The following is a 14,971-nucleotide window of genomic DNA, read 5'->3' on the forward strand; positions in this document are numbered from 1 at the left end:
AGTTTCATCTAATTAGTATCATTTTCCTCACGTCTCTCCCCCTTTTTTCTTTAAATTGAAGAGATTATGGAAATTTTTTACCCACACTAAAGTATATAAACACCCACTAAACCAATAAAATGTGTGGTTATTTTCCCTTCTTTTTTTATTTTCCACTCTCTTCTCAAATGAAGAGGAAAAAAAAATTACATTTAGACTTCATTTGTCTTATAGAAAATAATTGAATATATATATATATATATATATATATATATATATATGAAAAATATTTTTTATTATTTAGTTACAAAGTTAAACACTAATAGTATATGTTTATGTTATGCTTGTATAAGTGACTTTATATTTTATTAAGTTTTTCAAGTTTTGAAAAATGACTTTTTCTCAAATGAAGAGAGGTTTCTTGAAATTTGTTAAATTTGAGCAATTCTTTATTTATTTTGTTTCTAAAGAAAAAAGGTGGTGGGTACTTATGGGTATTCCGCACCAATTCTGATATGATTCTAGCTAAGAATTGAAATCGTAATTAAATCTTCAATTATTTCACTTTTAATTAGGAATCAAACTTGAAATCCAATTTCGATTTCAGTTTCAATTTGGTTCTAAACAATCTTAATACGGTTTCTATTCTAATTTTGATTCTAATTTCATTTTAAATTTCAAATTTTATATCTAAAACTAGTAAATTCTTGTCTTTATTTTGAAATGGAAAATACAATCTTAAATTTCTTGTGACGCCCCTTACCTGTCTACTGTATAGCTGAGCAAGAAGTGTTACATTCGGTGCCGGAGCACCCTATCTTGTTTTATCATATCTATTGTAAACTTTTGATGTCATTTAAAACATGTATTCTATGTGTAGCAATTTTTTTTTTTATATCTTATTTCTGTGGAGACCCGGACAGAGCCTCCCCTGTTTTATTAGCATCTGGTGGGTTCCACTAATCACCTGTTAACATGTCCATATTCATTTTACACATTTCCATATCATATTCTCGTGTATCATATCATTTACAATTATTTATGAGATCTAAAAATGAAGTATCATCTATTGCATTCATATAGAAATTCATAGATAATAAATTACAAGTTTTCATTTCAATCTCAAAGTTTAATTACAAGTCTAAAATGAAATACATCATGACTAGACATAATGAACTAAAATACTAGTCTATACATGAGCCCTACCAAAATACAAAAGATCGGTGAGGTGACTCTGGACAGTGGCAGATCTAGTCAGAGCTCTGTCAGTGCACTAATGGTGTTGTTGCTGCAGCTGCTGCGGCTGATGGGACTGATCTCCAGTACCTACGCGATGGAAAACCAACGCGCTAAGCATAACGCTTAGTGGTGCATAATTTATAATAACAATAATTTAACAATTGAAATAATATCTGCAAATCATAATTTCTGGGTCTTTTACATTTTTATTGCTCTTTGGAAGCAATTAACATTATCAGGATCTTTTATGATTACTTATTGTATTTTAAGTCTCAATTAATTTTTATCAGTGCCCAAGAAACTTATAACAAATTATAAAAGCTGGATGCACGAGTGTATACTAGTTAGACAGCCATATGTCTATCCAGTATACGTCTGTCAGGCACGAGCCAAATGGTAAATTATGTGGCAATTGATACTTACTGCTTACCTAAAATATAAATTTTTTTAATGCTGCATTAGAACTTAGACGTTAAATTATTTTATCACGTATATAGTAGCTAGGGCATTTTTAAAGAATAATATCATTATAGCATGTGGGTTTTCCCATTCAGGAATTTTAGATTTTAATTAAGATTTAACAAAATTATGATCTAGTTAATTATAATCATATGTAATGTGAATAATATAAAATTAGTCTATAGTAAATAGAGTTTTTTTTTTAATCTATTATTAGTCCAATACTTGTTTAATTAAAAAAAAATTCAATGCCAAATAAGCATTATGAGTTTATTCAACTGAAAAAATCTATTAGCTAAACTTGCAAAACCTAACAAATTATGTATAGAGAATTGGTCATGAGCCATGAGTAATCAAGCACAAGGTATAAATGATCATAATTTTTATCATTTAAGCACTTAATTCATTATTACATGAAAAACACATCACTCACCATATATGTATATATAAATGATTTTGAATTAGATTCGAATTAATTTGTGAGTTATACATTATTTTTTTATCAAAACATTACTTTTTAAGATAATTTGATTTTATCATTTAAACTTTTGAGTCGAAAGTTAAAATGATGTAACCAATTTAAAGGGTTGAGTCATGAATGTTGTTTGTAACTGTTTAATTTTCCTAGTCATGAATGTTGAGACTGTTAAAATGGAATAATTATATAGTAAATTGATATTATTAATTTAATATTGTAACCAAATAACGAAAAATATTTTTCTATGAAAATATTTTTCGTTATTTGGTTACAATATTAAATTAATAATATATGTTTATGAAAATATTTTTCGTTATTTGGTTACAATATTAAATTAATAATATATGTTTATTTCATGTATGTATAAGTATATTCACATTTTAATAAGACTATTAAAATTTAAAAAATGAAAAATGACTTTTTGTTTTAAAAAATAGAAGTCATTTTTCTTAAAAAATAACTTAGTTTTCTTTTTTATCAGGAAAATATTTTTCGTTGATCAATTTTTCTGAAAGCTCCAAACGTTAGAAACTATAGAAAGTGTTTTTCGGGAAAATATTTTCCGTGAAACAAACAGAGCCAGAGCCAGTGAGAATTAGTAAGCAGAATTTTACCTTACACCATCCCAAGAAAAAATTCCAAATCCTTGACGAGAAATTAAAATGAATGAAGATGAGATTGACCGTTTCACCAAATTGATTGCAGAAAGGACATTTATTCAAAGCCAATCACGAGTAGGAAGACGATTTCGGAAAGCCAACCACATAAGCAATTCCACTTTTGGTGGAGCCAAATTCAACCACACGTAAGGAAGGTCTAATGTTGAAGGAGACATAATAATAAGTTATAGAAAAGAAAACACAATTATTTAAAAAATATACAAAATGTAACTTTTATCACAACAACAATTAAACCTTAATCACAAACTAATAAAAATCATTTTTATGATCATTTTGCACCATTTTTTAATGTTAACTATATATACACACACATGCCATGCTGAGAAGAAGGTCTAAACTTGTAATTCAATATCATGAAATCAACTGCGAAAATAATGTTCATCGCATACTGGTCTTTATTATAATAGTATGTAATATATGTATAATAGTTAATGGTCCTTCAAAGCAAAACTCTTTTCTGTCAAAGAGCAATCCACTTAAAAGTGCTAAGAAAAAAATGGTTGGTAAAGCATGCAGGACCTACTTTTATTTTATATGAGATTCTTTAAGAAGAGAGATTAATTTGTGAGCAAGAAAATGGACAGAACAGAAAGAATCAGTGAAAATCAGAAAGAATAATCCAAAGAATCAGTGAAAATCAGTAAGAATAATTGACTTGTGAGATTTTAAGAGCAAGAAAAAAGAGAGAGAGAGAGAGAGAGAGAGAGAGAGAATCAGTTCTTTTAATAAAAGAAGACGTCAAGAGAGAAAGAGCATATCTATTATATTGGTCGAAAGAGAAAAGGCATGTTCTCTTCTATAGCGACATGTTAGCTTTGGGGATTTAATTTTTTTTTTTTTTTATAAATGACAGCACCTTCATTAGCAAATCAAATAAACTCAGGAATGGCATCCCACTCCTTAAAGTCAGACACAGAATCTACAGCTCTAACAACCAAATGAGTCACATGATTTGATAACCTAAAGTTTCTCAAAAAGGCTTTACATTCATCAACAAGAGAGCACCAAAATAAGAGAAGAAATAATTTATTTTTTAATCTGATACTTAAATCAGAAAGAACAAAAGAGAAAGAAATGAAAACAAATTAGCTAGGAGAATTATGATAATAAGGGTAGCTACTCATTATTCTATTAATAAATTTTGTCTTATATAAAAACTCAGTTGGAAAATTATATTAAGAAAATGACTTTCAGCTTCAAAAATCAGAAGTCATTTTCTTCTGTTCATCAATAATTCATTTTACTCTGATTAAATTTTTTAAACTTCTCAAATATTAAAGAATAAGAAAAATATTTTTTCAAAAAATATTTCCTTCAAACAAATGAAGCATTAATATCAATTTTTTTTAATTATGAAATATTGTGTGAACGTGACTTATATAGAAATAGTGATCTTATTAAAATTGCCATAGTTTTAATAAGTGTCTATTCCTATCACTAAGTCTAAGCATGTGTATCTCCATCTTTCAAAAATAGTACATACTGTACATCGTCAAAATCTATTAAAAGAAACACCATAGACAACCTTAAAAAAAATAATAAGAAGAAGAAGAGAAGAAGTAGAGAGCAAGATACACCAAAGTCAAGACCTCAGTCAACCTGTCAAACTTAGCAAATACACATACATATGTAGGGCTTATAAGTAAGCTGCAGGGCTCTCTCTACTCAAAATTGGAACAACAATATATACCCAGCGAAAAAAAAAAGGACCAATCTCTTCAAAGACCATAGAGGTGCAAATCCTAGTCAGAACCCAAATATTCTTCTGACCTCTTCCATTTTCTTCATTTTGATCCAGAAAGATTGGGAACAAGACCCTTCTGCTCAACAAAAGGAAGCCACAAGTGGAACAGGTTGATAATCGATATTTCTATATAGAACTCTCTATTGCTTCAAAGAAGAGGCGATGTGAATGAGATGAATGTTTAAGTCCACCCCATGCATGTTTATGGCCGGAAAAGGCAGCAAAGGACCTGTAGGGACTGCTAAAGGATTTGAAGAGAAAGATGTGTTTATGGACTATACCATTGCTTTTTTTATTCAAAGCAGTGGACTATGCCATTGCTAACTATGTAGTCTAGTCAATTATTTTGCGAAAAGATGTATTTGGTCCGTAAATGAGTTGATCTCTTCAAAGACCATAGAGATGCAAATATTCAACGTCAACCCAAAAGTCTGAACCCAACAACCTCACAATATTTCTCTGGGCTCTCACTCGATATCGTATTCCATTTTCTTCACTTTGATACAGAAAGAACTTTACCCTGTCATTGGGAACAAGACCCTTTTGCTTAACTAAAGGAAGCCACAGGGAACGGACAATAACGGGCTTTGGATACGGCCCTGTGGAACGGGTTGATAGTCGATATCTCCATATATAACCACTCATGTCTGTTGCTTCAAACTCCATACTATGAGCTCCTTCAGGAATGGGGAAGAACTGAAGGGCATCACGCGGAATTGATAGAGCAGATGTAACATCAGTTGAACTCAATTGTTTTGTGAAAAGATGCATTTGGTACATTTGGACAAGAAAGAAAGAATGAAGATGAAAATCAAACTACACAGAGAAAGAGAGAGAAGAAATGGGGAAGAGACAAGTCCACTTATGTATTTATAGCCAGAAAAGGCAGCAAAGGACCCTGTAGCACAGTAGCAATGATATGGAGTTGTGGAGTATGGACTATCAAAGGATCAGAGAAAGAGATATGTTTATGAACTATACCATTTCTAGCAGCGTAGTCCAGTAATTCTATGAAAAAAGTAGACCTTTAAAATTTTCCAAGATGCATTAATTTGGTTCATAAGTGAATTGATGGTTGATGTCACGTCAACTCGAAAGTTGATGGTGGGAGGTAAAGGTGAGAATCTTCGCTCCTTGCACAGCTAATTTGAAAATTATTACAGAAATAACACCCATAAAATAATATTATGCTGACCGAAAGCCTTATTATTGTTTCTTTGCTGTTTATTTTTAAGATCAATACGGCTGTTTTTTGCTATTTATTTTTTTTTTTATGTGCAAATCCTCTAATCTAAAGTATCCAAATTCCAAGAAGGTGTTGCGTTTGTGTAAATGAAGACTGTGTTAATTATATCAACATTTTTAACTGAAATTAATTATAAAATATAAAATTTTAGTAATTTTTTAATTCATCAGAAGAAAAATTGAAAGTTTTGACATGCAATTTTTTTTTAAGTAATATGTTTATTATTAAATTTAAGATATCAAGAAAAACTTACTATAAATCGCTTAATTACATCCGATCGATATGCCTCCTCAAAATCTCAACTTAAAGCAATGCATGTTAAGACAATTTTTTTTATAAGCAATTGTATTAATTATTTTGAAGACAATTTACATATTAATGAATTATAAAAAAAATGCAGAAATTTTCAAATTATTAATGAATTAAATTATATCAATCAAATATATATATTTTTTATTTTATAATAGATTGTATTTGAAAATATATTTTATTACAGATTAACAATTGGGCCTACTAGGTGAAAAGGGCCCATCATCAACAGATAAAAAAAAAAAAAATTAATCAATTTTTGTTTTTTAAATTTTTGTTTTTTAAAATTTATTTTATTTCAAGGAATTCACAGTCCATGTATGTCGCAAATCTAAGCACGAGCTCGTTGCTCTCTCTCTCTATCTGATTAAAAGAGAAAGGGCAAATCGCAGCTTAGCGACAAACTCATAAATAGGCCAACAGCTCCAAGCGAGACCTCAGATTGACCCCAATCTAGACCCTCAGATCCCGCTGTCGACGGCGATCGCCATGTCCGCCTCCTCCTCCTCCTCCACCGCGGTCCGATCCCCCATCTTCCCTCTATTCGCATTCATTTCTCTCCTTCTTCTCTCTACTGCTCTTGCCTCTGAGGCGGATCACAAGGTAAATACTCTAACCCCTCCCCTCCCCCCTTGGTTGACCCCGCGTTGCACAGTTGTAACTCCTAGATCTCATAATTTAGGGATTTTTAATTTTGTGGTTTGGACTCAGATCTGCATGGTTTTTGAATTGTGTAAGGATATGGTGATTTGAATCGTTCAATTTTGATATGAATGGATATTGGGGATTATGGCTTAGATATTCTTTCTATTTTCGGTTTGGTTTTCGCGCGCGCATGTGAATGCTAGAGAGCGTGTTTGTAGAAATGAGACATGAATGACTAGCGTGGTTGTGGTCAAAGTTGGACTTTTTTCTGGAAATTATGGCGTTTGACCTTGTAATGGTGATAGCAGGTCTTGATGTAAGTGAAAAAGTGCCGCAACCTACAATAAGCAATTAAACATCACATAATGTAACACACTTAGTAACACGATGATTAGAGTAGCAAAATGTGGGGTGGTTTTGTCACTTTTTCATGTGACTTGGATCTGATTACTATCTCATCTACGGGTGTGAATTTTGAGAAAATTGTTTTGGTGTGGAGTAAAATTTTTGTTAAGGAAAAGTTTGGCGGCTTATTGAATTTTTAAAATTAAAAGATGTGAACATATTTGGTTTTTCTATTCCAGATTTAGCTCCCTAGTTGACCTTTTTGAATGGAGCTTCAAGCTGATTTAATACCCTTTCGATAACAGTGTCATAGCGGTGCTAACTTGCAAGAGTAGCTCTTTGGACTGACCATTGTTTGCTAACTTGAAAACACGGACAATACTACAATGTATCTTGCATTCGTTGAGCCATGCGTGGCTAAGATTGGATCTAAATATTTGTCTGATGTTGTCCATCAGGATTCACTGTTGAAATTTGTTTTAGACGTGGATGAATGGTGTATGAATACTAGTTCAAGGGACACTGCATCACAGTTGCCTCTAAGAATGTAGAGTGGGATAATGCCTTTTGTTTTAAAATGATTACCTGTTCCATAGCAATTCTGAGACTAGATTGAACATAAGAAGAAGCACCCTAAGGTAAACTGTTTCAGGAAAGAGCTGGAAAACATTGCCAACTTTAAATATGGAATATCAGAGATATTGACTTTACATTATTTATCTGCTTCTCCCCTTCTTCAGTATACCAGTGAGGTGCATCTTTTTGTTATTTCATTTTGATTTTTGAATTCTAATCTGGGAGAAGGGAGTAAAATTGACTATGACATCATTTGGTGATTAGAAGGGCAGCTTAAAAAATTAACTAAGCCATTTGAAACACAAGAAAGATAAATTTTCTATAGTGAATGGCATTCAGCTGCAACCTATGAAATATTAAATTTTGTTTCCTGTAGCTGTATGAGTGGACCAACATTCTCTATTGATTAAGATCAAAATGGCTTTCCTAAGTTTATGTGAATGCAATAGTCGCAACTAACGCAAATCTTTCTTGTGTTCTATTCTAATGACTTTTTTTTTTTTCCTTCTTCGTATAGTTTTATATATTTTTGTCTGAGACGTGACTATGTTACATGTTGCAAATTGCAATATCAATTAATAGTTATATTATATCTCTTCTAACACTTGTAATTTTACCTTTTTTACAGTACCAACCGGATGACCCAGTTACCCTTTGGGTAAATAAGGCTGGCCCTTATAATAATCCACAAGAAACCTATAACTACTACAGCCTTCCATTTTGCCATCCGTCTGGCAGTGCTGCACACAAATGGGGTGGCCTTGGTGAGGTCCTAGGAGGAAATGAACTTATTGATAGCAAGATTGACTTAAAGTTCCTGAGTATGTAACTTTTATCTAACATATTTAAGTTTTATGTTGGAGTATGTTTAGATATTTATTTTGATATCTTTTCTTTCTTAATTCATGTATTTTTAATTTTTAACAGGGAATGTGGAAAAAGGCACCATTTGTTCAATTGAACTTGATGAAGCTAAAGTCAAACAATTTAAGGATGCAATTGAGAATAACTACTGGTTTGAATTCTTCATGGGTATGTTGCGTGTACTTCTGATGCATGTTTCTATTGAAATGTCGACCAACAGTTGTAGAATATCTAAGAAATTGTTTTGAGAAATCCTTAGATCTGTGAAATTTAAGCTCTGATTATTGGTAGGAGCATCTTTGATAGACTGTGTGAAGCACCATTGGTGGTGAAGACTGAAGAGTGGATGATATCTTACAGTGTCGTTGTCTAAAAGAAAAGCCGAATCAGTATTATGTTGATAGCATTGGTGATGAATATAATGATAGTATTAAATACTTTCTTTGAATCTAATTGCAAAATAATATAGAATTCTGCAAAATGGAATATGCAAGGATGTGAGTGAGATCATTGATTCACTTTCTGATTAAGCTACCTCCAAAACAGCTTAGACTTCCTTATGTGGCATCGTTATTCTTCGCCATGTGATATTAAGAATATCCAAATGAAAAATGCCATTAATGGATTTGAGACTTTTAGTTCGATGATTAGTTTAATAAGTTTTAAATGTCAACATTTGATGCAATTCTAAATTAGAGGTACTCAAAATTGGTGCTATATTGATCCTAAAATAATTAAAATAGTTTGAGTGTATGGTAAGTCACTGAATTAGAAGATTGGTGTTGATCATTACGGAGAGTTGAATCAAACATATGGAAGCTTTTTAGACAGCCTGCAAAAGTCTGCCTCACCATTTCTGTTAACTTCTATTTGGAGCACTACAATAAAATAGGATTTTTGCATATCATTGGATTGGTGTTTTTGTGTTAATTTATTGGCTACATTACCTGTAATGTTTACACGAACGGGGGTTTGCATTTATATTTTTGTTGCATGTTTTTGTGTACTTGCATACATGTGTTGCATGTATGGGGATTGCATGTTTCTCCCTAAGTTGCTTGATATTTTCTTTGTTCTTTTATGTGATGGAACATCTATTTTTCGCTGTTGCTATCACGTTGTGCTTACTCATTTCTTTTCCGGTCTCACGTCTCTTGTTGCTTGATCTCTGATGGTTTCATTGCAAGTTCAGATGACCTGCCATTATGGGGTGTGTATTCATCAAACTATACTCTATTATTCCCCCCTCCTCTTGCCTATCTCTCTTCTCCCAATAAGAATTTGATAATCATCCTTGAATATATATTCTTGTTTATCTTTTAGGCTTTGTTGGTGAGTTGCATCCTGACAAGAACAGTGATAATGGCAAGCATGTCCTTTACACACATAAGAGCATCTTGGTCAAATATAATAAAGATCAGGTTTGTGATTCTGAAACACCCATGTAACTTATTTATCTCAGGCTTTGTCTGAGAACCAGCAAAAGTAAAGAGTCAACAATTATACTGTTGATTGTTCATCCTGTATACTATTCAATAAATATTTCTTTGATAAAAAAAATGAATATTAGATTTATGTTATGCGATTAATAATCTTATATATGTATAATAAATTCCTTTTCTTAATTTTAGTATGTTAAATTAATATACTATGTGCCTTTCAATAAATAGTAAAATTGTGTTGTGCAATGATAATTTTTTATAAATTTATATTAGTATATTAGCTTGTATACAAGAAATATGTCCTTTTAATATTTAATCAACTTGTCTAATTTGCCCCTAATCCCAATTAATATTTCTTAATTTTTAGTGGATTGTTCTCCAAAAGTTAACTATCCAAAAATTGGTAATAAACTTGCAATATCTAAAATAAGAGTTTAGAGTTATCTTTTGGAAAAATGGACGTCCCAAATGCGTCCGTGATGTTGAAAAATATAAAACAAAGTTATCTTATATTTTTTGCCCATGGAGTCTTGCTACATTCTAGATTGACCATTGACTACCAGAGTGTCACTAAATGGCACCGTTTTGTACAAATAATTGGAAAAGAAAAATGAAACCCACCCCACTTGTGTAACCAGTGGCTGGGTTGTCTCTTTTTTTTTTTTTTGGGCTGAATTGGCCAGGCCCGTCTGGGTTTGACAACATTGGTATTGACATCTGTTTTTTTGTAGATTATTCATGTCAATCTTACTCAAGAAGGTCCGAAGCCCTTAGAAGCTGGTAGAATATTGGACATGACATATTCTATCAAATGGATGTCAACTAATGTCACTTTTGCACGACGTTTTGATGTGTATTTGGACTACCCTTTCTTTGAGCACCAGGTCTATTTCTTTCACTTTGATGGTCATTTGAATTACCACTTCATGATCTTCTTTCAGCAATTTTTTTTTGACGGAAGTTTTGGGGTTGCATTTGTTTGAGTTTTCACTTAGTCGTGAATGCATCTCCTAACTTGCAGATCCATTGGTTCTCCATTTTCAATTCATTCATGATGGTTATCTTTCTCACTGGTTTGGTGTCAATGATATTGATGCGGACTCTTAGAAATGACTATGCCAAATATGCACGAGAAGATGATGATCTCGATTCTCTGGTGATGCTCTTCTTCAATGCAAATTCTTATGATATATATAATATATTTTGTTGATTGGTTTATTGTGATTTTTATTCTCTTATTGGTGGAGACTTCTTTAAATTGTGAAATTATTAAATACACCTAGTGCTCCTTATTTTACATGTGAGATCCTTTTTCACAATTTATGAAGGGACTTACATGTATGTGAGTATAAGGAGCACTACAATTATGTGCTTCGATTGCATCTAATAATCTCCCCTCTGAATATGTTTAGAGGAATGGATTTTGGGGCTTTTGTTTGCCAACAAATTTTAATAGATTTTAACACCATAATTTGTGGCAACCATTGAAATATGTTTCTCAGGAAAGAGATGTTAGTGAGGAGTCTGGTTGGAAACTTGTTCATGGGGATGTTTTCCGGCCACCTCGCAATTTAGTTCTTCTTTCAGCTCTTGTTGGGACTGGTGCTCAGCTGGCACTACTTGTGCTTCTTGTCATCTTGTTGGCAATTGTTGGGACACTATATATAGGGTATGTTGAGATACTACTCCAAAATACTGGCAAGTCTTTATCAACTACATCTGTGTCTCTCCCATGCTACGGAATCTATTTGGTTTATATGTCATTGACTCATTGTTGATGAATAGGTAGCTGATAAAGTTAGTTTGGTTGGAGCTATAGCATTTACTTTTGATATTGTTGTTCATTATTTCTTATCTTTTTCAATGGTGATATGTATTGGTTCTTGCCCTTTTTCACCCCATTTCTGTTAAATATCATGTTTCTACTATAGATTTTGTTGATTCTGTTATCTTGTGTATGATTGCTTTCCTTTGTACTTTGGTTCCATTCTAGTGCTCTTCAGAGAATTTCTATCTCAATCATAGAATTTAATTTTCATTTTTTATCTCCTTATTTTCATTTTATGACTTTTAATGCTGTTTATGTGGCTCAGGAGGGGAGCAATTGTCACTACTTTCATTGTATGTTATGCTCTCACATCCTTCATAACTGGTTATGTGAGTGGGGGGATGTATTCTCGCCATGGCGGTAGGCACTTTTATCCATCACTTGACTGATTTATTTATTTTCTGTGTATTCTAATATTTATTAATGGTTCATTTCTGTTTCCAGGTAAAAATTGGATAAAGTCAATGATCCTCACAGCTACTCTGTTTCCATTCATGTGTTTTGGGATTGGTTTCATCTTAAACACAATAGCTATATTTTACGGGTCTTTAGCAGCTATTCCCTTTGGCACCATGGTGGTGATTTTCATAATTTGGGCTTTCATTTCCTTCCCCCTGGCTCTTCTTGGCACAGTAGTTGGAAGAAATTGGAGTGGTGCTCCAAACAATCCATGCCGTGTGAAGACTATTCCTCGTCCAATCCCTGAGAAGAAATGGTACCTCACACCATCTGTTGTTTCACTGATGGGAGGACTATTACCCTTTGGCAGCATATTCATTGAAATGTATTTTGTCTTCACATCCTTCTGGAATTACAAGGTGAATTTTGGTGCATTGTTTGATTGGGCAAAAAAAAAAAAAAAATCTGAATAACATTTATGATTGCTAATCAATGATACTTATCTTTGGGATGTTCAAGGAGACTTTACAAGCATATCGTGATTTTGTTGAGCATTTTTCTTTTACTTTTCTTTATTTTATGAAAGCTTGCAGCTGTCATGTTAAATGTGTGGTCATTGCCACAAGGTATTTTGCCTTGTGACCTTGTATGAGAATTCTATTTTGCAATGATATATGCATACTTGTCTAAGTCTGACCTTTGTGTGTCATACCAATGTAGAATAAAGGTAAGAAAAAATAGGTTTATTGTTTGTCTACATATAGGGTGAAGTATATTGGAATTACTATTAGAAAGTATAAGATCTGTTCTAATGGTTTTTTACCAAAAGGCACTACTGTCTTCTAGTAATGAACTTGTGTTGCTTACAGAGTTTGTATGTGGGATGCAGAATAACTGGTTGTTAATTAACAGATTTCTTGGCACTCTTTTTTCGTTTATCTTACAGTTTTAAGGAATGTCGTGCTTAAATAGTATGCTAACCTTGCTCCATGTGCTGCCTTACAGGTCTACTATGTATATGGCTTTATGCTACTTGTTTTTCTGATACTCATTATTGTCACTGTTTGTGTAACAATTGTGGGGACATATTTCTTGCTCAATGCTGAGAACTATCACTGGCAGTGGACATCATTCTTCTCTGCTGCCTCAACAGCTGTTTATGTGTACTTGTACTCGATATATTACTACCATGTGAAGACTAAGATGTTTGGCTTCTTCCAAACGAGCTTCTATTTTGGATACACTTTGATGTTCTGTCTGGGTTTAGGAATCCTCTGCGGTAAGTTTGTTTTCCTTTTTCCTGTGAATTGTGATTAATTTTTTAATGTTTATTACCTTATGTTGGTTCTTTGTTGAAATCTAATTTCTTCAATAACCTGTGTTGTTTTGCAAGGTAAACAGATGTTATTCCCTTGGAGATTTTATTATTCATTTTGTTAGTTAATCTTGGGAGGGCATGTGAAGGCTTCAATATTTAATGTTAGAAAGTCTGCTTAGCTTATATGGGCCATGATATGGTTCTTTGGACCAATTTATCACACTTATCTAGTGACTTGCAACAGCATGCTGATGCAATTAGTTGTCAGTGAATGGCAATATTTAATGCCTTGAGGAGAGCATTAATTGTTTTGTCTTGGTCTGCTAGTCCCTGGGCAACACATTCCTTGGAATTACTTAACTATCGCTGGCAGCGGATGACATTCTTCCTTTTGAACTCAAATATTGTTATGCTCTAAGTTGATTAGTTTTAGGGTTGTCTAAACAGAAAACAAGTCTACAAAAGTTATGTTATATAAATATATCACAAATGAAGTTTAAAGAATGTGGAATATCATACTGCGTGGTTTAAGTACATGGCAAATAGTATTGGCTGCTAACTTATTGAAAATCCCGTGATGCTACCCTCCTATGTACCAATAAAAATTCTATTCTGAGCTTTTAAAAAATTTGTGTTATCTGTTGTATGCAGGAGCTGTCGGTTATTTGGGCTCAAATCTGTTTGTTAGGAGGATCTACAGAAACATCAAGTGTGACTAAAATTTAGCTGCGGAGAAAGATACCCGGGCCTCTAGCACATTCTCGTTGAGACAATCTCGGGTTATGTAGTGGGGATCTGTCAAAGCTTACAAATGGATCAAAATGTTTGATGACGGGGAAGTATTCTTCTTTCTCTGGACTAGGGAAAGTCCCGAGATTGTTTTTGGTTTTTGTCCCCCGGCTTGTAAGTGAAATCATTAATTTAGAATTCAGAGATTGTTCTTATATCTGTGAAGTTAGCAAAGTATATCAAACGCCTATCAAATTTTTTTCCCTCATGTTTAACATATAGGTTCCCTATGTAAAAACTGATGCCTAATCCCCTTAAATTTGTTTTGTTATCTGTTCCTCTTTCTCAGTAGAAAACTTCTCAGGGGCAAGTTTGAAGAAATGAATTTTGTGCTTCAAATTTATGTGTGTACATCATTTGTTTCCATTTGTTCGCAGGCATTCAGTGAAATATGTCTTGAAGGAAAGAATGAAAATTGGATTATGTAGACGTTTTAAATACGTACAAATTTTGATGCAACGATTAGCTTGTGGCTCATGCTCTCATAAAAAAGAGCTTTCAGAACCTTCAAGATTGTCGAAAGTCATAATGATTAGACCACTGGTTTTGATGTCCACTGAAACTGGTGAAAAATGAAATTAATAAAATAGTTATAATTGTTCAGTTTGGTTTTAGCTCATTAAAAAATAAC

General features: G+C 32.7%; 1 protein-coding gene across 1 annotated transcript; it reads left to right on the forward strand.

Moving 5' to 3' along the window:
* The first annotated feature begins 6,434 nt into the window (after positions 1–6,434).
* Positions 6,435–14,691, forward strand: LOC110640639 (transmembrane 9 superfamily member 1). Its single transcript, XM_021792012.2, has 12 exons — positions 6,435–6,737; positions 8,329–8,521; positions 8,628–8,732; positions 9,757–9,774; positions 9,888–9,985; positions 10,738–10,890; positions 11,028–11,162; positions 11,509–11,675; positions 12,100–12,194; positions 12,279–12,652; positions 13,239–13,512; positions 14,203–14,691. The coding sequence occupies exons 1-12, from the start codon at positions 6,624–6,626 to the stop codon at positions 14,268–14,270; spliced, it is 1,794 nt and encodes a 597-aa protein (XP_021647704.2). The 5' UTR covers positions 6,435–6,623; the 3' UTR covers positions 14,271–14,691.
* The last annotated feature ends 280 nt before the right edge of the window (positions 14,692–14,971 follow it).

The sequence above is a fragment of the Hevea brasiliensis genome, chromosome 14 (genome assembly GCF_030052815.1).
Source record: "Hevea brasiliensis isolate MT/VB/25A 57/8 chromosome 14, ASM3005281v1, whole genome shotgun sequence".
Classification (NCBI taxonomy): Eukaryota; Viridiplantae; Streptophyta; class Magnoliopsida; order Malpighiales; family Euphorbiaceae; genus Hevea; species Hevea brasiliensis.